At 40.4% G+C, this 23,020-nt stretch overlaps 3 protein-coding genes across 3 annotated transcripts in view; all 3 read right to left on the minus strand.

Moving 5' to 3' along the window:
- The window catches only part of tmem196 (transmembrane protein 196), a gene marked incomplete at both ends in the record, with an annotated part of 6,910 nt that extends 5,069 nt beyond the window's left edge, over positions 1 to 1,841 (minus strand). Inside the window, one exon of the mRNA XM_080045066.1 lies at positions 1,677 to 1,841. Within this exon, the coding sequence (XP_079901192.1) occupies positions 1,677 to 1,841 (165 nt within the window). The remainder of the gene's footprint in view (positions 1 to 1,676) is intronic.
- A 582-nt stretch (positions 1,842 to 2,423) lies between these two features.
- On the minus strand, positions 2,424 to 14,544 carry LOC307263822 (4-galactosyl-N-acetylglucosaminide 3-alpha-L-fucosyltransferase 9-like). The gene is made up of 2 exons (XM_080045085.1): positions 14,445 to 14,544; positions 2,424 to 6,326 (listed from the first exon to the last, which is right to left on the minus strand). Exon 2 carries the CDS (start codon positions 6,317 to 6,319, stop codon positions 5,192 to 5,194), a length of 1,128 nt encoding a protein of 375 aa, XP_079901211.1. The 5' UTR covers positions 6,320 to 6,326; positions 14,445 to 14,544; the 3' UTR covers positions 2,424 to 5,191.
- Positions 14,545 to 15,793: 1,249 nt separating this feature from the next.
- On the minus strand, positions 15,794 to 21,225 carry LOC307263697 (4-galactosyl-N-acetylglucosaminide 3-alpha-L-fucosyltransferase 9-like). The gene is made up of 2 exons (XM_080044916.1): positions 21,110 to 21,225; positions 15,794 to 18,323 (listed from the first exon to the last, which is right to left on the minus strand). The coding sequence occupies exon 2, from the start codon at positions 18,321 to 18,323 to the stop codon at positions 17,241 to 17,243; it is 1,083 nt and encodes a 360-aa protein (XP_079901042.1). The 5' UTR covers positions 21,110 to 21,225; the 3' UTR covers positions 15,794 to 17,240.
- Between the last annotated feature and the right edge of the window lie 1,795 nt (positions 21,226 to 23,020).

Consider the following 23,020-nt stretch of genomic DNA (forward strand, 5'->3'; position numbering starts at 1 on the left):
CAAGTTGCATTGCAGCTTCACACGCAGCAGGGCTCAAATATGCAACCTACCCAGCCACATTCTCCCTTGATGTACGCACACCTTATTGTACACACCTTATGAGTGTCTTTCATACTCCAACTTTGGGCAAAACAAATATGTCACTCTCAGTCTTTTTCAGCAATAGCTAAACTACACACAGTGTTAGCTGGAGCAGCAGTCACAGGAAATAAGTCAATTCAAACTCACATATAGGTAGGCCTACTAAAAATGTCAAGTTCATCGCTCTCTCAACCAAATAAATGACAATGTCAGGAGGCATGTGAAGAAGAGAGAACGGAGGATTGTGTGTGAAAGCTTTGGCCCTAACAATAGCAGAGCAACCATTCAGGCATGAATAAATAAAACCAATCTTAAGTTCCAGCACAGAGGCATCTAGTATAGACCACGTGTGTCTCTCTAACATCTAATGGATAAACACCTCAAGCCTTCACATTAAGTACCAGCACCAACACGTTTAGTCTTCACTGTGTCCTCAAAAGAGTCCTGAACCACATATAAGCCCACCACCCTTTTTAAAATGAAGATTTTAAAACTTTCGAAGAAATATGCACATTTTTGTTCAGATTATTTACGTGTTTTTTAATGATATCTGCAGGCAAACACATTGTTTTTTTCATGCACTGGTCAATTTTGAGAATATTGTCTATTTTGCTCCAATAACATGTATTCTTTCATAGGCTATACCAGTATAAATAAAAGGTCCAAATGTAGGCGTTTATTCTACAAAACCTTATCTTTTTGCATCTATACATTTCTCCTATAAAACCATCTACGTCCATTATATCAACATTATAATTGTTTTCAATACTCTGAACCAAAAATCTCAACTTCTAAAGCACTTAAATCAACTATACGTTCCATTATCATTATTAGCACTTCTGATGTTTATAATTGCCGAAGGTTTTGTTCATATGTTGTTAATTCATGGTACATTTTGTTTGTTTATTTGTTCTTAAACATGCCGAGAATGCATGTTCCTACAGCCATGTCTCGTAGTATTTATTTATTTATAAAATGAAAAGACCGTATCCAAAATATGTTCTGTAAAAACGATGAACATTATGTTGTGAAAATGAAATAAAGATTTGATCTCTGACTTTATCAAACGTGTAGATTTTTTTTTTAAAGATATGCACGCATAGCCTCATTAGTTATATATATTGCAACATTTGCATATTTTCCAAACATTTCTGAAAAAATTGTCACACAAAATTATTGTTTAATATAAATAATCAACTGTCAAAGTTTCATGATGACATCTATTAGCCTATAGTTAAAATGTTTACCCTATTCACCTTCCATAGTCTTTAGCCTTAAAACACATCTACATGAACCCATGTATTTTCCCTAAAAATTATAATCAAACAATTCACCCTATTTCAATGTAGACCGAAATCATACCTTTGCGTTTAAAAGACCACTTATTCTCCAGCATGAATAACTCATTACGTCCATGCAGCTAACTTCATGTGACCATAACCCCCCAAAACATATTATATCAAAATATTCCTCAGAAGTGTAAGTATACGTTTTAGCTGTGCCTCTATATCCTTCACAACATCCGCGCAGTTATTTATCCTCTCTGGGACCTAATAAGCAAAAGTGAGGTTGAAATAGTTGTTGTCAGGACGTACACAGAGTCCGCTCCAGACCGGGGACGCGTCCCCTTGCTGCGGCTTGTGCGTGCCCCGAACCCAGCTGATGCCCACGGCTCCCAGGACGATGCTCGCCACACCCAGGCCCACCTCCACCACGGACAGTAGGAGCAGGCTCCACAGGATCTTGCGGCTGGAGCACATCCTGCCCCGGGCATCTCTCCAGCTCCAGCAGGAGGAGGCGGCAGGCGGCGGACAGAGGAGCCCGCTTCTCGGTGCTCCGAGGTCGGCGCGCGGATCTACCGCTTCATGCCCGACGGGGAAAGAGCGGTTATCCCAACAAGTTTATCCAAGGGGAGTAAAAGGGTCGACGGAACTCGCAAATAACACGCAAAAGGGTTGTAAAGAGAGAGCGCCCTGCCGAAGTTCCTCCGCTTGCTGAAGTGCGTGTGTAGCTTTCCTGCGCTGTCCAAGGTACTTAACTGCAAACACACACACACACACACACGCACACACACGCACGGCTACGCGCACAATCCACGGCCGCAAGCCAGGAGCCCATCATGTTGCAGAGCCTCGGCCGGCCCCCATGTGGACACATTCAAACATCATTATACGAGCAATTAATGATGCAGGGCAGTCCATTCAGCTGCTGAACATATTAAAACATATAACGATACTAACAGGCACTGGATCAGTAGAATAAACTGTTTCAGTTATTTAAATATTTGGGTTACTGGCAAAAACAAACAAATACATACATAATCCAGGAAAATGTAGCAAAGGCAAGTTTATTTCAAGTCAAGTCAAGTCAGGTCAAGGTAATTGATATAGCACGTTCGGTTTAAACCCAATGGAGGTGACAAAAATGATGTACAAACCAAAGTGAACAGCACAGCAATAGTGGAATGCAGTGTTGTGGAAGCTTCTTTGAAGGCACAGCTTTGCAAACTATATGACTTCACAGTGGAAGAAGAACTACAGCAAAGCTACCCAAGGGAGACATTTGCAGTTGAGCTACTTCCAACTGTCAATTAACTACTAGTTTGATTACATAGTTCACTAATCCCGAACACTGGTAAAATGACATTAGCAGCGAAAAAAAGGCACACATTTAGAAAAAATAAGGACGAATTACAACAATAAATGGCAATGATATAGTATTAGGCAATACCAGAATATGTGCACAAATGTCAGATACAAATAACTTGTATGATGGAGTTATAAAAAGTTAAAGATGTAAAATTCTGCATTACAGAGATAGCAAACTGAAACCAATTGAAAAAGCATAGGTATTTGGTTTTGCCTTAAAAGTGTCAATTGAAGGGAAATATTTAATCAGAAGCGGAAAGCGTTTCCAAAGCTTTGGAGTTGAAGTATAGGGGTCACCGTCCAGCAACAAAACAGTTATTCTCTACAGGAGACACAAAAGAGAATAAAGATGGGTTATAAAACACAAGACCCTGTTTAAAAACCTGATTTCTAAAAGGAACAAATAAAATAGACCAGAGAAAAATGACAGTGTAGTAGACTGCAGTGCAAGATCATTTTACAGTGACGTATCCATGGTTGCTATTCCTCCTCCTTTCTTCTTCCAACTGCACTGGAGAGGCTGGCGTCTGGGGTCGTGTCCTTATAGCTCGTCGCTCTAGCTCCCCCAGGGACTTCACATTCCCCATGACGATGTTAGGGGTGAAACGGTTGATATTTCGGCCTCCTCCTTCCTCATTCATCATTGCATTGTCGCAGAGCCGGCCCAAGCCTTCATGGGGCCCTAAGCGAAATATGATTAGGGGGCCCCTCTCCAATGTTAGCGCTGCTGAAACTATAGATCTTTGTTAAATATCATTCACACACCCAGTGTTTTCCGCTAGTGCCTCCACTGTGCAGCTGTGCGAAAATATTAGACAGGCGAGATTCAGACCCTCCTAGGAGGGTCCTGGTGTATGCCCCCCCCCGGGAGATTTCTTTAACCTTTTTAAAGTGAAATGCACGAATCTGGTGCACTTTGAGAGGAAAATTATGAGGCTAAATCTGAGAAATTTTGTGTGAATAAATAATTTGGAGACACTGGGTCAGATTAATTAGAAGCTATTGAAGAAGGACACATGGATTTTCCATAAGAATATTAATATAAAATAAAATATTATGGAGGGTCCTCTGGGTTGGGCTTGGAGCTCTTTTTCTTTTACGGGACATACTGTATTTCTCTGTAATATAATGAATGCAATTAAATGCAGTGAGAGGAACGAAGCAGAAGAACTCTGTTGTCCAGCTACTGTATCTTTTTTTCCAAATAGGCTATAGACTATACACAGTGCAAGGGCAACTGAGGGCAGCCCCATTTCCAATTGTTTTTAAATAAACTCAATACACACTGTGCATGGATGTGAACGTGACATGATCAGATAATTTCGGATTACCTCCCAGATGAACTGATTACATTTTTAGGCTATTAATTATCTAGACCAAAACATTTTATTCCTTTTTTTGTATGATGACTTACATTTGCATAATATGATGTCAAAATCAAACACATTATTTTTTTTTTAAATGTATTTTGGAGGGGGCCCCCAAGCGACCGCTTAGTTCACTTATGAACTAAGCGGTCAATAACACAATTTACACAATAACAACACAAGATAAGTTTTAGTTTTTTTTTGTTTCTCTGCTCTTATTTATCTATGATTATGACTCTTATTTCTATAATTTTTGTTTATCAGTATTGTCAATATGGATAACGATAGCCATTTTTCAACACGGTCTCCCTTATAACTGCTCACATCATTTACTAAGCTTGTTTTTGCAAAACTTTGATTTATTTTTTTATTTATTTTTTTATTATTGATTTCTCTCTCCCAATTATCTAATTACCTTATGACAATATTCAAAACTGTGGATCAAAAGTCTAAAATACCATAATGGAAATTAATACTATCTAAACAACAGAAAATGCCATTCTTATCATTACATTCTTATGATGATTATTCATTTCTTAGTACTGAGTTATCATTTATTTTTAATTTTTTCATTTAATTTAATTTTTTTGTTGTTTATATGTATGTATACACACACACACACAGCCTGTCAACAACAATGTAAAAATATGCAATGACCTCCTGCTTGTTTTTGTCTCGTCCGTTCTGTCTTAAATGTGAGCACTTAAATTGTCATGTACCTCACCTAATGTTATGTCTTTCACCTGTCTTGTCCGGCATCACGTAAATAAAAAAGTTTACAAAAAATAAAATAAAAAAATACACCCACCACGTCTTCCCTGTAACTGGTCAGGGTGCGGGCTCTTCTTTCAGCTAGTAGTGGAGTTCTGAGGAGTGATATCAGCTGGCCCCATAGGTAAGTACCTTTACCTCTTCACCATGGGGATCAGAATAACAAGCCAAAACAAAACAAAAATCGCAAGGAGCACCAGTAGACAGCCCCAACAAAGTGTCAATAGCGCAATCAGTGGTTAAAAAGCACATACCTCGTGTCAAAACCCCCCCTAAAAATGGTGGTCATTTTAATCACTACAGAGCATCAATATAAAAGAATCACTACATGAACCCCTTGTACAGATCAGGTATATCTCTGTACACCCTCTTCAGGCCCACATCCTGACAGGCCTGGCAGATAGCGTGTGCAAATTCACGATTCTGCTCAGTAGGATGGCGTCTGGCGTTATAGAATTGCCGCCAGTCAAAGTATCTCTCATAGGCCTTACTGTCCTTATCGAGTGTCTGGAGGAACTCGGCTAGTTTTTCGGCATCCGAAAAGTCATTTACGTGTATGAAGGAAGAGCCTGGAACAAGATCCTCATAGTTACTTCTCGGTGGGCCCAAAACTATCGGCACAGTGCCGGCTGCGAGAGGTCCATTGAACGTTTCTGTAATGTAATCTCTGTCAACTGAATTCTCAAAGGAGAGGTAGAACTTGCAGCTGCTGATAATCTGGAAATAGTTTTCACCGTTCAAAAACTTGCCAGAGGAAGTGTGAATAACATCCACTTTGATATGGGTAACAAGCTTTTGGAAGTACTTGTAGCCCTCCCCCGATTTTGCATCGAGGTCCTCTGTATCCAGAATCCAACAGAGCAATCGCTCCTTCTTGGGTAACACAAAATCTTCGTCTGTGTTCCTCTTGTGAGTCAGTTGCCAGCGTACGCGGATGTCTGCTTCCTTCCTGTAGCTCAGAGTCAAATTAAAAAGGCCTTGAATGCCTGCTATCCTGCGTGTGTTCTTAGGCAAGTCCATGTTAAACCAGATCCATCTCTGAATTCCGGCTCTGGGTGAGGTAGGGAGGTTGGAGAGGTCGTCCTTGATAGCTCTGTGAAATATCAAAACATCATGAGCTCTGGAGTACAAAGATCTATCATCTGTGAGGTGACAGCCGTCCATGTTGAAGAGCGTCTTACAGTCCTGAAAGTCAAACTTTTTATCTTCAGGCCAGAACCACAGCAGCATCAGGGGCTTGTCCTTCTGCTGCGTCCCCGCAACGCTCTGTGGCTGTTTTGCATCGCTCAACGCCACAGGTCTGTGCGGCCGCTTGGACCTGTTTGGGGTAGGATGACACATTGGAGATGGGATTGACTGATGGTACATTAGAATCAGTACTATGATTCCAGCCAGTGCAATAGTCGCAATCAGGGTGACTCGTAGGACCAAAGAAATAGAAGGGCATGCCATGTTTAACCTGCAACAAAAGAAGAAAATAAACAAATAATCAGAAACACTGGCAACACATTCTTTTCAAACCTTCCCTCTGTCACAGATTGGCTACCATTCTGTTCCCCTTGGAAGATGCCTAGCAGGTAACCTCTTCAAATGAAATTATTATGGGCAGTATTAAGTTAAGGAAGTTGCCATGAAGTCTAAAACAATAACATCATGTGGAGCTTGAAATTGCGGTTATACAACAGATATTAATACAATGCTGTGGTGGTGTAGTTGGTCTAGTTATTTTAGTGGTTGTGTGCTGTGGTGAGTCAGATGTGTCATCGGGATTGTGTTAATAATTTCTTATAAGCAACGCAAGACTTTTTATTTTCTTTTACTTTGGTGATTTTTTGCATTTTTTTTTTACATACAAACATAAAACAAACAGAATAAGTAAACACATAAAATTAGAGCTGCAACGATGAATCGATTATAAATTGATTGTTCAAATAATCACCAACTACTTTGACACTCGATTAATCGTTTTGAGAAATGTTTGAGTAGGACATTTCCAAATTTTCTGATTTCAACTTCTCAAATGTGAAAATGTTCTGGTTTCTCTAATCCTATTATGACAGTAAACTGAAGTATCCGTGTGTGTTGGACATTTCAATACATTTGAGGACGTCAGCATGGGCTTTGGAAAATTGATTGACATTTTTCACCAATTTCTGACATTTTACGTACCAAAACACTAATCGATTAATCGAGAATAATCGACAGGTTAATCGATTATCGTTAGTTAAAATAATCGTTAGTTGCAGTCCTACATACAATACATACCCCCCTCCCCCCTATAAACAGAAGTGAAATAAATAAATGAATAAATAAATAAGACAATTTGTAAGAAAATAAGCTGTAAATAAACAAAAAACAAAACAAAGCTAAAACAAAAACAAAACTGGGGCAAACCTCACAGTCTATTTTCCTAAGTGCAGGAGCACTGGGCCCCATACTGCGGAGAATCTGTGATGGTGTTCGGACATCTCGTACTTCAGCTTTTCAACATGTAAAATGCCCACAAGTTCCCTCAGCCAATCCTCGAACCGAGGGGCCAGGTTGGATTTCCACAGTTTTAACATACATCTTTTGGCAATTACCATGCCATAAATTATGATTGTACGTGCTTCATGATCCAATCTTTCCAGGGCTGTGTAATGGCAAAACAGGGCGGTTTCCGGGTCAGGGGTCAAGGAAACATCCAAAACATCAGAATACCATTTAAATACAAGACACCAAAAGTTGTGAAGATTTGGTCATTCCCAAAAATGGTGAGCAAGTGTACCCTCTGCAATCTTACACCTGTTACATAAGGGTGAAAGACTTGGGGAAAAAGCCATGCAGTTTAACCTTAGAATAGTGCAATCTAAGTGTGACCTTGAATTGAATTAACTGAAGCCTCGAGTTTATAGAGCAGGATTTTATGCTTTTTAGCGCTCCCTCCCAGACATCGTCAGCTATTCCAATGTTTAAAGCGGACCTATGATGCTTTTTGACTTTTATGACCTATAAACGTTGTTATGATGATTCATAGTCATGCTTAACTATACTAAATTATCAAATAATGACTTACATGCATTTCGACGTATTCCCTGCTGACCGTCTGGGGTGTCTGTGCAGAGCACTAAACACTATTCTAGCCAGTCGAGAAGTCACGTGTTCAAAGCGGTCTAACCTTCCGTAACTTTGTGACGTCGCATGTAACTTTGTGAAGTCACCACGCGGATGTTTCCATGTATGGTAATGCTGTCACTTCCCTGTTCGCGTCTGCCTCGCGCCCTTATAGGTCCATGCTCGCGCTTCCCGCCACTGAAAGTGTTCCGGAAGGAAGGTAACCAATCACAACGGAGTGGGGTTTGCAGGAGGGGGGGGAGGGGAGCGGAGATGGCCGATCACAGGCGGAGGGAGCGGAGATTGCCGAAGCACACACACTCAAGTGTTGACAGGACGTGCTGGATCGCCAAAATAAGAGAAAGAGCTTCCCGAAAATCTACATAGTTTTTTGTGATGTGATTCGTGTCAGGTTGCTCTATAGCAGTGTAAAACAAGAAATTAAGACTAGAAAAGTAGTATAATAGGTCCTCTTTAAGTCTTTTTCCCAGGCTTTCTTTATTTTTAAAGTGGATTTGTCCTGCCGGTCTAAAAATATTCCCACAAAGGATGAAATCAGGTTTTTAGCTTCTGGTGAGCCTAGCAAAGTTTTGGACAATGGATCCACTGCGGGCAGGGACTCAAAGGATGGTATATTCTGTCTGACATAATTCCTCAACTGTAGATACCTGAAGAATTGAGCTTTCGACAGTGAAAACGTTGATACTAACTGATCAAATGAAGCAAAGTGGCCATTTATATAAAGGTCCTCTACCGTTATTATTCCCTTTCGGCTCCAATCTATAAATGCTGAATCTGTGAACGATGGGGGGAAGGCATGGTTATGCCAAAGTGTGGCATGTATGGTCGTGCTCTGTAGTTCACAGGCCTTCCTAATTTGGTTCCAAATTCTCTGACCATTGGATAGAATAAAGTGGTCTCCTCTAAAGGAGGCAGGTGGTCTGGGAGAAGAGAAAAGGAGGGCAGTAAGAGAAGTTTTTGGGGCCAGGCTTTTTTCAATGGCCAACCAGGGGGGCAGTTCAGTTCTAACATCTTTTTCATATGTAAATTGCCAATACACCATGACTCTAGCATTGGCAGCCCAATAATAATGTAAAAAACATGGTAACCCCAGTCCGCCATGCTCCCTGGATTTCTAAAGGTGGGCTTTTGAGATCCTATGTGCTTTATATCCCCAAATGAAAGGCATTATAATGGAATCAATTGACTTAAAGTAAGATTTAGGGATGTAAATTGGCACATTCTGAAATAGATACAGAAATCTCGGCAGGGAGACCATCTTTACTGCGTTCACACGGCCAATAAGGGAGATCGGTAATGTTCTCCATTTCTCTATGTTCTCCTTCAGTTTGTTCAATCTTTCTGTAAAATTTAACTGAAAAGGGGGTGTTCGGGGGAAAAAAAGGGGAAAACATTTGTACCCATTGTGCTGCAATTCCTTTGCAATTGGCATTTAATAAAAAAACCTTTGAAAGAAAAAGTGTCTTTGGGTTTTTAGATAATTTGATGCCCAGATACTTTACACTGACCAGATTTGTTTTAAACTGCATATTGGCTAGGAATGTTGAGTCCAGATTTGCTGTTAAAGACAAGAGTTCACTTTTTTGCCAATTTATGGTGTAGCCTGAGACGTCGCCAAAGGAATTAATTAGCTGGAGTAGGTGAGGGATGGAATTCTCGGGGTCGGCTACAAAAAGGGCGATGTCATCTGCATACAGAGAGATCTTATGGTCCGTCCCACCTAGTGATATTGGCTTTATAAGTGCGTGTCCGCTTATGCTAATAGCTAGGGGCTCGATGGCCAATGCGAAGAGGAGCGGCGAGAGGGGGCAACCCTGGCGCGTGCCCCTCTGAAGGGCAAAAGGGTGTGGATCTTTCCTGGTTTGTTAGAATGGAGGTGGTGGGATGGGCATATATTAAGCGCACCCATGAAATGAAAGGGGCCCCCAGACCGAACTCCTCCAGCACCTTGAGCAAGTACCCCGACTCAACCTGGTCGAAAGCCTTTTCCGCGTCCAGACATAAAACAGCTTGTTTGGAAGAGCTGTCGAATTTGTTATACATAATATTTAGGACCCTCCTAACATTAAAAAATTAAAATATGGATAAACCCGGTCTGATCTGTGTGAATAATGGATTCTATAAATTTGTTTAGTCTATTTGCCAGAATTTGTTAATTTTGAAATCCAAGTTAAGCATAGAAATTGGTCGATATGAGGACGGGTTAGTTTCATCCCTGTCTTGTTTTAACAAGAGAGAAATGTTTGCGTTATACAGTGTTGGTGGGAGTCTGTTCGCTTCGGTTGAGTGGGAGAACATTCTGTGCAAGATCGGGGTTACTTGGTCAGCAAATTTCTTATAAAATTCAACTACGAAGCCATCTGGCCCAGGGCTCTTGCCGTTATGCAGTGATTTGATAGCGTCTGTGATTTCTGCAGGGGACAGTTCAGAGTTTAAGGCCTCGCGGGAGGCGCTGTCTAGTTTTGGTATGTCTAGCTTTTTTAACCATGCGTCGATATCACCCTTAGCTTTGGATTTATAAAGCTCCTGATAATACTCCTTAAAGCAATTATTTATCTGTTTCGGGTCAATTAATGCCACACCTCTGCTGGATTTTATTGTATGTATGGATCTGCTGGCTTGTTGCCCTCTGAGCTGGCGGGCCAGCAAAGTATGTGGTTTATCCCCTAATTGAAATAATGTTGCTTAAGTCTGAGAAGCTGGTCACTCACTTGACTCGCTAGAATGGTGTTATACTCGTATTTAAGGCTAAGAATATTTTGCAGAGTTTGGGGGTTATTTGTGTTTCTGTACAATGTCTCCAGCGAGGTGAGCTCCAAGTCAATATCTTTTAAACGTCTTACTCTAGAGTTCTTTAAAGACCCTTCATATGAAATTATATAACCTTTCATGACCACTTTAAAAGTTTTCCACAAGGTGTAGTCAGTGATTTTTCCCGACATGTATTTACAAAAATTATTGTCGTTGAGCAGTGAGGGGCGTAGCCGGCAATTAGCTCGTTGTTTGAATTGAATCTCCCGAAGTCAAGAATAATGGCCGCTGGGGCATGATCCGAGATCAGGATGTTGTGATATTTGGTATCTATTACATTGGGTATGAGTTTTGAGTCTAATAAAAAATGATCAATACGAGAATACGAATTATGCATTTTGGAAAAAAAGGAGTAGTCTCTGTCTGTGGGATGCTGTATTCTCCAGATGTCAACTAAATTAGTTGTTGAAATCAGGTTTTTCAGAACTGAAGATGAGTTAGAGGGGTAGCTTGTTTTCTTTGATGACCTATCCATATGCCAATCAAGGATTACATTGTGGTCCCCTGCAGCAATCACATTTGTGCCCGTGAGATCAGGTAACATATCAAAAGTTTTACGGAAAAAGGCAGCGTCATCCATATTTGGGCCATAAATGTTAAGAAGTGTTACATGAACAGAGCAAAGGTACCCAGTTACTATAAGAAAACGACCATTCGGGTCATTTACTGTAGAAATATGTTTGAAATCTATGTTTTTCTTAATAATAATTGCCACACCGCGGGCTTTGCTTGAAAATGTGGATTGAAATATCTGGTCGGCCCATCTACAGCAACGCAAGACTTTAACAGCCGAGGACATTTTCAGCCGAGGAGATTAATAAATAATTAATAAATCATACTCTTACTATGTTTATTGTTGTGTTTCTGGGTATGCTGCATATGTTATTATGGTTTTCATGGGAATCCGATCCACATGACTTTAAGTTACTTCTGTAATATATTGACACATACAATTAATGGCAAACACATATTAAGCCCCCCTGGAAGAAAATGTGTAACTTAAATAAAATGCATCAATCTGATGCACTTTGAGAGGACATTTTAGAGGCTACATCAACTCCTGAGATGCAGAAGGAATGTTATTTTTCAGATTTTTCTTAAACAGGCAGCACTCTTTACTCTGCAACTGTAAAAACAGTACAGTAGATTGGTCTGCAGATCCATGTTCTATGATGGAGGGGCCCATTTTAACAGATAAAGGGTGGATAGCTAGTTTTTATGAACAATTTAGAATTCACACATAAAAAGCTTATTTCTGTATGTGTGAGGGGGCCTTCAAGGCCCCTCATGGAGCCCCTTAGACAGAGCTACTAATGCTGTTGTTTTTAACTTGCTTTTGTAGTTCTCCCCTACTAGTTGAGGGGCCCATGATGATTTATTTCCTTATATTTAGGCTATTCCTTTTTGGACCCTGTTATTGACATGAGTGACTGAGCTCTTTGACTATGCGACATGAAAAGTTATCATCAGTATCTCTGAGTTTATTTAACTAAATGTGCGTTTAATAATAACCCTTTCACGAATAGCATTCTACATTAACACAGCGGACAGCTGTAGTGTAGGGCCGCTGCTAAGCTTTTGGGTGCCCTAAGCTTAAATTGTCAGTGGTGACCCCCCGCCCCTAACAAAAAAAAAAAAACACCAAGATGCTCGCACCCGTAGGGTGCAGGCGGAAATTTTTTGCCCTTGCAAGATCTCTGCGACTACTTTTTGGCACATTTGCTGTAGTGATGAGTTTTTGCAAACAGCATTTACTAATAGAAAGAACAGCTTAACTTGTGAAAAAAGTTGCCCCGTATCCTACTAACTGCCTTTGCAAAGGAATTGAGTGATAAATTCATAGACGGATTATGAGATAATGCGCCCTTGGGCAAGCACTCTTAAAGGGCCCCCCCACTCGTAAATATCCAGTCAGGTACACTGATATTTCCATACAGATACATACAATTAATGGCAAAAACATATTAAGGAAGTCAGTGTTTCCCATAGGATTTTGGGATATTGTTGGAGGGACCCTGTTGGGGGATTCGGGGGTATGCCCCCCCTGATTTTTTTTTACCTTTTTAAAGTAAAATGCATCAATCTAGTGCACTTTGAGAGGAAATTTTAGAGGCTATATCAACTCCTGAGATGAAGGAACATTATTTTTCAGATTTTTCTTAAACAGGCAGCACTCTTTACTCTGCAACTGTAAAAACAGTTAAGTAGATTGGTCTGCAGATCCATGTTCTATGATGGAGGGGCCCATTTCAACAGATAAAGGGTGGATAGCTACTTTTTATGAACAATTTAGAATTCACACAAAGCTTATTTGTGTATGTGTGAGGGGGCCTTCAAGGCCCCTCATGGAGCCCCTTACACAGAGCTAGTAATGCTGTTGTTTTTAACTTGCCTTTGTATTTCTCCCCTACTAGTTGAGCGGCCCATGATGATTTCTATCTTGTTACATTCTGATGAGTATACTTATATCTAGGCTATTCCTTTTTGGACCCTGTTATTGACATCAGTGACAGAGCTCTTTGACTATGCAACATGAAAAGTTACTATCAGTATCTCTGGCTAAGGGCCCCCCTGAGCCCTTGGGCCTGTGCCTGGTATGCCTGTGCAGTAATCCACCCCTGGATAGGTTGCACAATTAAGACAAAACAACAATGGGCCTGTTCATAACTAATTTATATATTTTTTTGTAATGTAATGATCATCATGAAGTTTTTTTAAAAAACCTCAATGTTGGGGGGCCCCCCGGATCATATATTTTTCCTTTTTCATAAAAAAAAAATAAAAATAAAAATATATTAAAAAAAATGTTTTTGGGGGCCCCCCAGGAACTTGGTGCCCTACGCACTCTGCGTACCCTGCGTATAGGGAGCGGCGGCCTTAAAAGCTGTTTTTTATAGTCCTATAGTTTTTACATAATAGGCTCTATCTACCTTAGTTTATGCTATAACCTAATAACACGAATGTGACAACATCCTGATCGAGTTGTTCACAATTCCTGCATAATTATTAACTCATTTCCGGTGAAAGGCTATTATGCTGATATCTGCTTCGTTTCAAAGTATTTTAAACGAGTCAGAATGACGTAATAGTCTACATAAGTTGAATAAAATGGACCAGTCACAATGTAGGATAGTAGCCAAATTACGACTAGTCAAAACGACGTTGTTAATAATGTTCATTCCTGACTGTCAAACTGAACTGAATACATGTTTCAATAGGTAGGCCTACCCACTCGGTCCTACACACATACGTCTCTGCTCACGGTGGCTGAGGAGGTTTCGGTGGAATGAGGAAATACGACCCGGTCTCTCTGCATGTTCGGCAACGTGTGAACGTTTGTAACATCTCTCGAGCCGGTATTTGCGCAATAAACCAAATGCCTAAAGTCAAAGTTCAGTCACAAAGACATAGCATGAAGTATCCAAGACAATGTTGCGAATATAGTAGCCTAATCGTGGAGCTTCCTTGGTGCGTCTGCGGCGATCACCTGGCTACACGACTGGGCTGATACTACGGATCCGAATTTGTAGCCTATTATAATGCTACTGCACCTACCAAATGTAGGCTTCCTCTACTAAAAGGTTGGTGTCAATAGTTCTATTTTAACGCAGTACAGTGCAAAGCAGAAGTTAAGTCAAAATAGCCTACTTGCCTGATCCTTTGGAGCTGTGAATGTTGCTGCTTTTTGATGTAGGCTACAACAGAAACTAGATTGACACATCTGAGCGGGTGAGCAATAAATCTACTCTCTAGAAAACTTGGTCAAAAGCTTCATGCATAATGTGACGGTTGAATGAGACCCCACCTGTTACATTGGCCTAACCAATAGCGTAGCTTTCTGTGTAAGACTGCGCTGTCAATCATTTTTAGGTTGAGATCTTGCCGGGGGTGAGATTGGTTTTATATTCGACATTCGTCTATTTTCCGGGGTTGTAACTGTAGCGTCACGAAAACCGCACCAATTTCCTCCAGAATGGTATTATTATGTACAGAAGACTAAGACTGACATTTCACAGGCTTGATCAACTCACCAAACTCAGCGAGTCTCGCGAAAGATCAAAGAAACATCGCCAAATATACTTTCTAGTGCCATACGGCAGCGGACTGCTTAGGGACCGTCGCAAAAGTGCAACGTCTTTTTTTTCTATTCTTAATAACTCACTGGAAATTCATCCTATCAACACCAAACCACTTCTGTTGTGTTTATGAACTAATTTTGTAGTTCCCACAACCCTTTGTTTTAAAGAAAAACCTTTAAATTTTTTAGAAAAAGGGTAAAAGTAGTCAATGCACATATTGCATCCATATTTAAGGCTCTTTTTTAATAGCTCACTGGTTTTTATAACCACCAAACCACTTCTAATGTGTTCATGAACTCACTGTGGAGTTCCCACAACCCTTTATTTTCAAGAAAAACATTTAAAAAAAATGTAAAGGCAAAAGGAGTCAGATCATATATTGAATCCATATTTTAGGCTTTTTTTAAATAGCTCACTGGTTTTTATAGTTATCAACACCAAACCAACTCTGACGTGTAAAAATAAACGAATGTTGAATATAAAACCAATTTCACCGCGCCGAGATCTTGACCATGGTTCAACTTCTGACTTTAAAACGAGAGGGCGTGCGGCCCCAATTTAGTTGTGAAATACTGTCGTGACATTCAGAATCAACGTCAAATATTTACCTTTCCAGGCAGGTGCTGATAAGGAAGCAAAGAAAATAAAAAAGGCTAAATATAAAATTGCCACATCCTTGTAGTCTTCATATAATAGCAGTTGATCGGTAGAAATATTCCTATAATAATCAGTGACATATTTATCCCTTTTCACCCGTAGGAAAGATAGATAGCCAGTAGCAGACTGCGACACCTCCTCCTGACACGCCTTCTCCACTCTTTCTGCTACACAGGAACAGGGAACACACAGGAAGAAAAACCACACCGATCAAAGTGGGAGGACTCGTTTTATATACTATCTATGGTAACAGCACTCATTTCTAGAAACATGACACGAGTAACTGTTCAGTCATAGAGATGCAGTTCTTTTAACAGTACACACTATATACAATATGTATATTGTGTGTTAACCAATTGTATTTGCTCAACAACCCCTCATCCTCTTCTGAATGCTAACCTTTTACCATACCGGGGAGTTGACATGAATACTTTTTTCTTTTCTTTTTTAAGTTTATTTAACCACCGCTCTAACCACAACTTCATTTTTCACCCTTTTTTTTTATTTGTGTACACATAAAACATAATCACAGATTCAAAGTGTAATCATAAAACCACAGGCAAGCAATGCATTAAGTAAATACATTAAATAAACATAAGAATATATATATGCAGTACAATAGATAGAATAAAAAACAACCAAAAACAAAGAAATTAACAAAGGAGTGTGTGTGTGTGTGTGTGTGTGTGTGTGTGTGTGTGTGTGTGTGTGTGTGTGTGTGTGTGTGAATAACATGAAGAATGCATGAGTGATGTGATGGAAGTGAATGTTGTGTTTATGTATACATACACACAACATTCTAGGGACCACAATGGAAATAAGCCTTTGGGCTTTTTTGTGTTTTTATCCAAGGATTTTTTTTAATGTATTTTAATGTAAAAGAGTGCTGTTCTTGTATATGAAATGGTTAAATAAAATCAATCAATCAATCAATTCATTTCTTAAACTACTGTCATCTTGGGTCATACTGGTGAATTTTTGACGTACATATTGTCCTGCCTTTGATGGCAATGATGTGGACATTGATTTTGCAAATACCTGTTGCTGTTGAAATGTTCTTAAATGTTGTGAGAACTACACAGTAAATCCCATGTAGCTCTACTGTCTTAGAGCAAAACATTGATTTTTTCAAAACGTGGACAATTACAATCAAGCCACAGCCAACTTGTATGGTTAAATACCAACAGGGACAAGTGAAAAATAAGTTTTTGTTTTGTTTTTTTCTATTTTGGATGAGTGTACACTTTAATATCAACTTCCAAGAGGAATACTTTGTACTCACAGATTATTTTTCACATCTTTACTTCAGTTCATTAAATCAATGTTCTTAGTCCATTACATGTCAGAAAGTAGTTTTATGGAAGACTGAAAAAACAGCAAATATTAATTTTAATAAAATGGGAACCAGTGAATCAATATTTACCAAAAATTGACAGATTATGTTTCAGAGTAACATACTGTTGATCTGCTAATTGATTAACTGCCTATCGTGTCAGGGCCTGTGTCCACCAGACGTGCTCTTCTCAAGGCGGAGAGCTACGTGTGCCCCTTCGCCTTTACTGTCCGCGCTGCCCTCGCCTCCTACCATACAGAATGCATCGCAGGCTTGCAGGGCAAAAAGAGTGTTCGGTGGACATAGGCCCATAGTCCTCCACATCCCCAAATAGTCCTATGTTGTGAGCGACTGTCAAAGATTGTTCTCATTGAGGATTTCATACAAACCACCACTTATAGAGGTCATGTACTACGCTGAACTCCTTGTCTCTTGACATGTGGTCGCAGGCGAGGCAGACGGGTTGAATGAATTCATTTTGGGTCGAAAGGAGATGAGGGGTGGCTGTGTAGAACTCCCTCCACTCAAAGTAACGCATGTACTCCTCATCCTTCTTGTCCAGGTCGAGCAGAAACTCTGCCAGTGACCTTGCATCAGGGAAATCATTTATGTGAATGAAAGAGTGAGAGGGAATGAACTGCTCATAGTTTTCTCTTGGTGGACCCAAAACTACGGGGACCGTCCCCGCCACAAGGGCCCCGTTCACCTTCTCAGTGATGTAGTCTTTGTGGATGGAGTTCTCAAATGAGAGGTAGAACTTACAGCTGGCAAGAGTTGGGTAATATTCATCATAGCCTAAAACGTGACCTGTAATACCTCCAAAGAGATGGACCTTAATGTGTTTGGACAGCTCCTGGTAATATTTTTCTCTCACGGCTGTTCCAGTGGATGCAGCTCTGTTAGTTACAATCCAACACACCAGTTTGTCTTTCTTGGGCAGAACAAAGTCACCTTTCACTCCTGGGTCCCTGATAGTGAGCTCGTTCCTCACCACTATGTCAGCATCTCTCCTGTAGCTCAGTGTTAAGTTAAACAGGTTGTCCAGACCTGGTGTCTTTATTGTGTTCTTTGGAGATTCCACATGAAACCAAATCCACTTCTGAAAAGCTGGACGCGGATCCTTTGGCAAGTTCCTCAAATTCCAGTCTATATCTTTATGGTAGAAAATGACTCCCTGAGCTTTGCTATAGAGGGACCTATCAGCTGTCAAGACACAGCTATCAATTTTGAAGTGGGAAGCGCAAATTTTTAAATCAAACACGGTACCAATGGGCCAGGACCACAGCAGGACTATGGGCTTTTCATTCGAAGCTATGCCTTCATAATGTTCTTCAGCTAATGTAGATGGGCAACCAGGAGTCGGAGGCTCAAAGTACAGAAAGAATGCAAGAACAGAGCAGGTAAGGGCAACAGCAGCTGTCTTTGCAAAGAGCGATGTCTTATTGGAAGCCGTCAAAATCATCTGTGGAGGCAGAAAAGGAAACTGATGTGATCACTTTGAATACTACATCATGAGTTGCAGCAAATAGAGTGGGGAAGTAGACGTCCCTCCTTTCAGGAAGTAAACAGATCATTCAAGATTCAATAATTTAGTTACATTTCATCTTACAATAGTCAATACTGATTTAGATTGGTGAGTTCTCAAAAAAACATAAACAAATAAAAACCTTTTCAATTGTATACTAAATTTCACTGAATGATTTTTGGACGAAGTGCAGAGTATCAATCCGCAAATCAGCAGTGGAAAAGGTAACAGACTAACTATGCATTAGAGTCCCTCTTACAACCCCACTTCAAAAATACTGAACTATCCCTTTAACACATAACATTTAAATAAGTAGGCCTATAGGCCTTATAATAAATGATGACTATTTTAAAAAGCATTTTCACAGGGATACTTAACATTTTCAATGTTGTTGATTCACAGCATTAAACTCTCCCCCTGACAACATTAGTAGGCCTACAAACGATGAACAATTGCCTTAATAAATAGTGGGACATTTTATTTGAAGATCCCTTGAGGCTACAAGCATGTGTATATAAAAACTTAACAAGTTAACTACAGCAAGGTGCATTTCGGCATGAAGTCTAACATCCAATCACAGAGCTCAAATTGGTCACATGCCCCCATGATGACTGGAATGAACAGCAATAACCGTGTCGAGAATAGTGTTTTTTCAATCTATTCTTAAAAAATTAATTCCTGCGTCAGTTTGATATGGCGCTACGTTTTTATTAGTTTTTTTGCAACTGCAAAGCTGGTGCATTTTGAATATAGTCTACTGATACACGGCTTCCTCTCCGCAGCCACAGCGGCTGAGCCTCATGGGATTTGCAGTAGGAAAGTCTAGTTTATTAAGTTTCGTTAGTCATGCCAAAATTCCAGTTAAGATTGGTCTAGTCTGGCATGACCACTTCCGCCAGCGTCTATTCGCTTGCGGCGGCAAGCTACGCAGCCCTGACGCAGCCCCCTCCTTTTCCGGTTGCTGGCTTTCCCCTATTGTGATCCCCCTCAAATTCGGAAACAATTCGCTCACAGTCAACCCGTGTGCTTATGTGCAACGCTCTCTCTCACACACACACACACAGGGTGTGAGAAGTCACATTACTGTAGACAGAAATAAAGTGTGGCGATACTTCGGGATAATAATATTGGCGGCGGCGGTCCGGGACGCAGCCTAGCCTAGCTGTCCAACTTCATTGTACAACTACCCCCGGGCAGAAATACCCTCTTAAACTCTGGAAAATGAAGCGTGGGGGTTTGAATTGAGCACCAGACCTTATAACCAGCTAGATTAAGATCCGCCGTTCCCTTTCTTTGGTGAATTAGGGACTAACCAGCGGTGTTTTAGCGACGGGGAAAGATTCCAACGGCTTCCACTATCACCTAGCAACTCTTACGGCTACTTGCTGCAGTTGGTGTAGCGCTCACAACGTCAAAACCCTGTTCTGCCTGTAAACAGACGGACTACGGCTCTGACTACAGCGATAGGAGGTGGTGACATAAGTTCTCGAATGCTAAAAATTCTACTCGACCGCCGTAGCCGTCCTCTCAACCGCCGATGATAATGTTACCAGAGATAACACTACGTGGCTAGTTAACCCCGGTTAAGTTATCCCGTGAGCTCCTCGGGGGCTAAAGTGTATGGTGTCTTGACATGCTGGTTAGAAAGCAACACACTATGTATTTTCCTTTTGTCTTTAATAGTTTTTGTGTGGCGTTTGCGGGTTTTTGCCATTTCTCTGACAGTCTCTGGACGTGAAGACGTTCCATCAAAATAAGTCCCCCCCCCCCCCCCCCCCCCCCCCGGCACTATTTTGCAGGACACCGCTGCTGCTTCCCGGGGTTAGCCCCGCCCTAGATGATTGTGATTGGTTTAAACAAATACAAACAGGCTAGCCCAGTTTCCCCCGGTTTCCCCACCCGAATAGACGGCTCTAAACAGAGTGCTTCCAGACCATACTACCTGCTGTAGTTTGGTCTGGCTTTGCGAGACTAAGATTGGTCAGAAACGAAGGTGAAAGGAAGACACCTGCTGTCCATAACATAGGCTTGGTCTACAAGATTGTTAAATTATTCGTTTATTTTTCTTATTTCTTTGATGTCATATTAAGGATATAGGCTATCCTTTCACAAAACATCAGACATGCGATTACAGTGAGGAAACTCATTCTTCCTGAACCAGCAGCACTCTAGGCAACTATTTCATTGACCATTTCCTGAAGCCCCTTCCTCAATTGCGATAATTCCGTTATAGTTCAGCGACTGCCTACAGAGCAGCCTGTTGAGCTTTTTTGTAAACTAGCATTTATGCTAATACACTGAAAACATTGTATCTGGTTCGTCCAATGTCATTGTCATGTCCATACACAAATAAAATAAAATCAATCAATCACACATGCTGGAGTGATGTAAATGCCCCGTAATCTCCGTAGTGTGAACGGAACGTATGACAGGTGCAGGACGCGCACCTCTGTGCGGCTGGGTCAATCAAACGATCAATATGAACTAAAACAATCTTTAAAACAATATACATTTATTATAAGTGACATGCTGAGCAGCAGCTAGAGTAGTCTATAATGCGATTTAACACAGGATATATAGCCTATGCCCACTTTCTTGCTTAGCCTATTATTAGCCTACTTAATTTCCTATTACTCAGAAATTCAACAATACAGTCCATAGTCTCGTTCTTTAGGCTAGAGGAATTAAGATCATCGTCAATGAATAAAACATGCGGTTCTCACCTTCCCGAGACTTTGAGTGCTGGATATGTCTCCTAGTATTCAGCAGACCAATGATTACAGGCATCGGACGTTCGTAGACACATTTGATTACTGAGATAAGGGCTCGGCTCCTCCTTAGACACATGCGAGTGGATAGAGTTGTTAACTTCCTTGTGTGTTTGACCCTTGTTCCAGGCTTGTAGTGGGTGGAGCTGAGCTGCACCCACCACTCCTCTCTCTCTCTCTCTCTCTCTCTCTCTATCTCTCTCTCTCTCTCTCTCCCTCTCTCTCTCTCTCTCTCTCTTCCTCTTCCTGTCTCTCTCGCTCTCTCGCTTTCTCGCTTTCTCTCTCTCTCTCTCTCTCTCTCTCTCTCTCTCTCTCTCAATTAAAAAACATTACTGATTACTGATACACTTCCCCTTACTTGATGATTTAAAAAAATATCTATATATAATGTGTAAAATAATACAAACAATAGCCACTTAAATCATAACACGTTAAAAAATATATATTGTTTAAAAGCACCTCTAGGGACAGAGGTGGGCAGAGTAGCCAAAAAATGTACTCAAGTAAAAGTAAGTTACTTTAAGATTATAATTACTCAAGTAAGAGTAAAAACGTATGCAGTGAAAAGACTACTCAAGTACTCAAGAGTACAAGTAGGTCTACTGAATTACTCCGGATTTATTTTTGAAATATACAGAGTAACACAAACGGTACAAAATAGACACGAACTAAATATAAAACAGCAATGTTCAAATAAAGATATTTTAAATAACATCCTTTAAAATGAAACAATAAATAAGGTTTTTAAAAATAAAATGAATAACCCTTGAACAAAAACAATAATACATTAATTATTTGCCAAATTAAATAGCCTACATCACCCTTCAAATACAATTATAATACATTTGGTTTATCCAAAATTATATTAATTAAAACCAATATACTTATAACATTGTTTTGCACATACACATTTTTAAACTAATTCCTACAATATGTCACAGGCCCTGAGAAAATTATCTAGGTTGTGTTGTGTCAAAAATATAAAACACACAAAATTAAACTTCGTTACACATCAAAACCTGCTGGCACACTCACTTAACGTATGAAACTACAGAGAGGCTGACAAAAAGAGACCACTCTCAGACCGTCACACAGCCAGACTGGGGGCCAGTGAGTAAACTACAGGGAGAACAGGACATGTGTCAAAGAAGAACAGTGTCTCTGTAGGCCTAATTGCGAGTGTGTGGGGAGTCTGTGTCTATGTGATTGTGAGTGTGTGATTGTTATTTTGTGAGTTTGTGTAATTGAGAGCTTGTGAGTTTGTATGTGAGGCCAGGGGTGTGGTTATTGCTCCTTGGAATCAGCGGTTTCTTCCATTTTCTCGACTCACCCAGATAGTCTGTAAAATCTGCATGGAGCCTACATGGCACGGCCATGGACACAACATAGGTGCGGAACCGGTGTGAGGACCCCGAGCCGATCTGGCAGCCGAGCACATCTGGTACTCACACCGGAGCTGTTAAAAAAGTCCGCGGACATTGTTGAGCCCTATGACAACATGACAACACTTGTCATGTGACTGAAGTGGCTGCATTTGATTGGCAAGCTTTTGTAATGTGGTTTTTATTGGTTAAAATAGTCACGTGATAGAGATGTTGGCTGAAGACGTCCCCGGGGAGAGAAATCATGAGAGAAATGGCTCTCGCATGTAGGCTAATAAAAAAATATATAAAACAATAAGGTAACGACCGTCACGTAGCCAAATGGAACGGCGTGAAAGTACCGTTCTTTCTTCAAATATTTACTCAAGTAAAAGTAAAAGTATGTTGCAATAAAACTACTCCTAAAATTACAATTTATTCAAAAAGTTACTCAAGTAGGCCTATTTGTAACGGAGTAAATGTAGCGCGTTACTACCCACCTCTG

The sequence above is a fragment of the Ammodytes marinus genome (genome assembly GCF_949987685.1).
Source record: "Ammodytes marinus genome assembly, chromosome: 17".
Classification (NCBI taxonomy): domain Eukaryota; kingdom Metazoa; phylum Chordata; class Actinopteri; order Uranoscopiformes; family Ammodytidae; genus Ammodytes; species Ammodytes marinus.

Excerpts from the sequence above, each read along its gene's own strand:
- LOC307263697 (XM_080044916.1), bottom strand. The coding sequence starts at position 18,323 with ATGATTTTGACGGCTTCCAATAAGACATCGCTCTTTGCAAAGACAGCT.
- LOC307263822 (XM_080045085.1), bottom strand. The coding sequence starts at position 6,319 with ATGGCATGCCCTTCTATTTCTTTGGTCCTACGAGTCACCCTGATTGCG.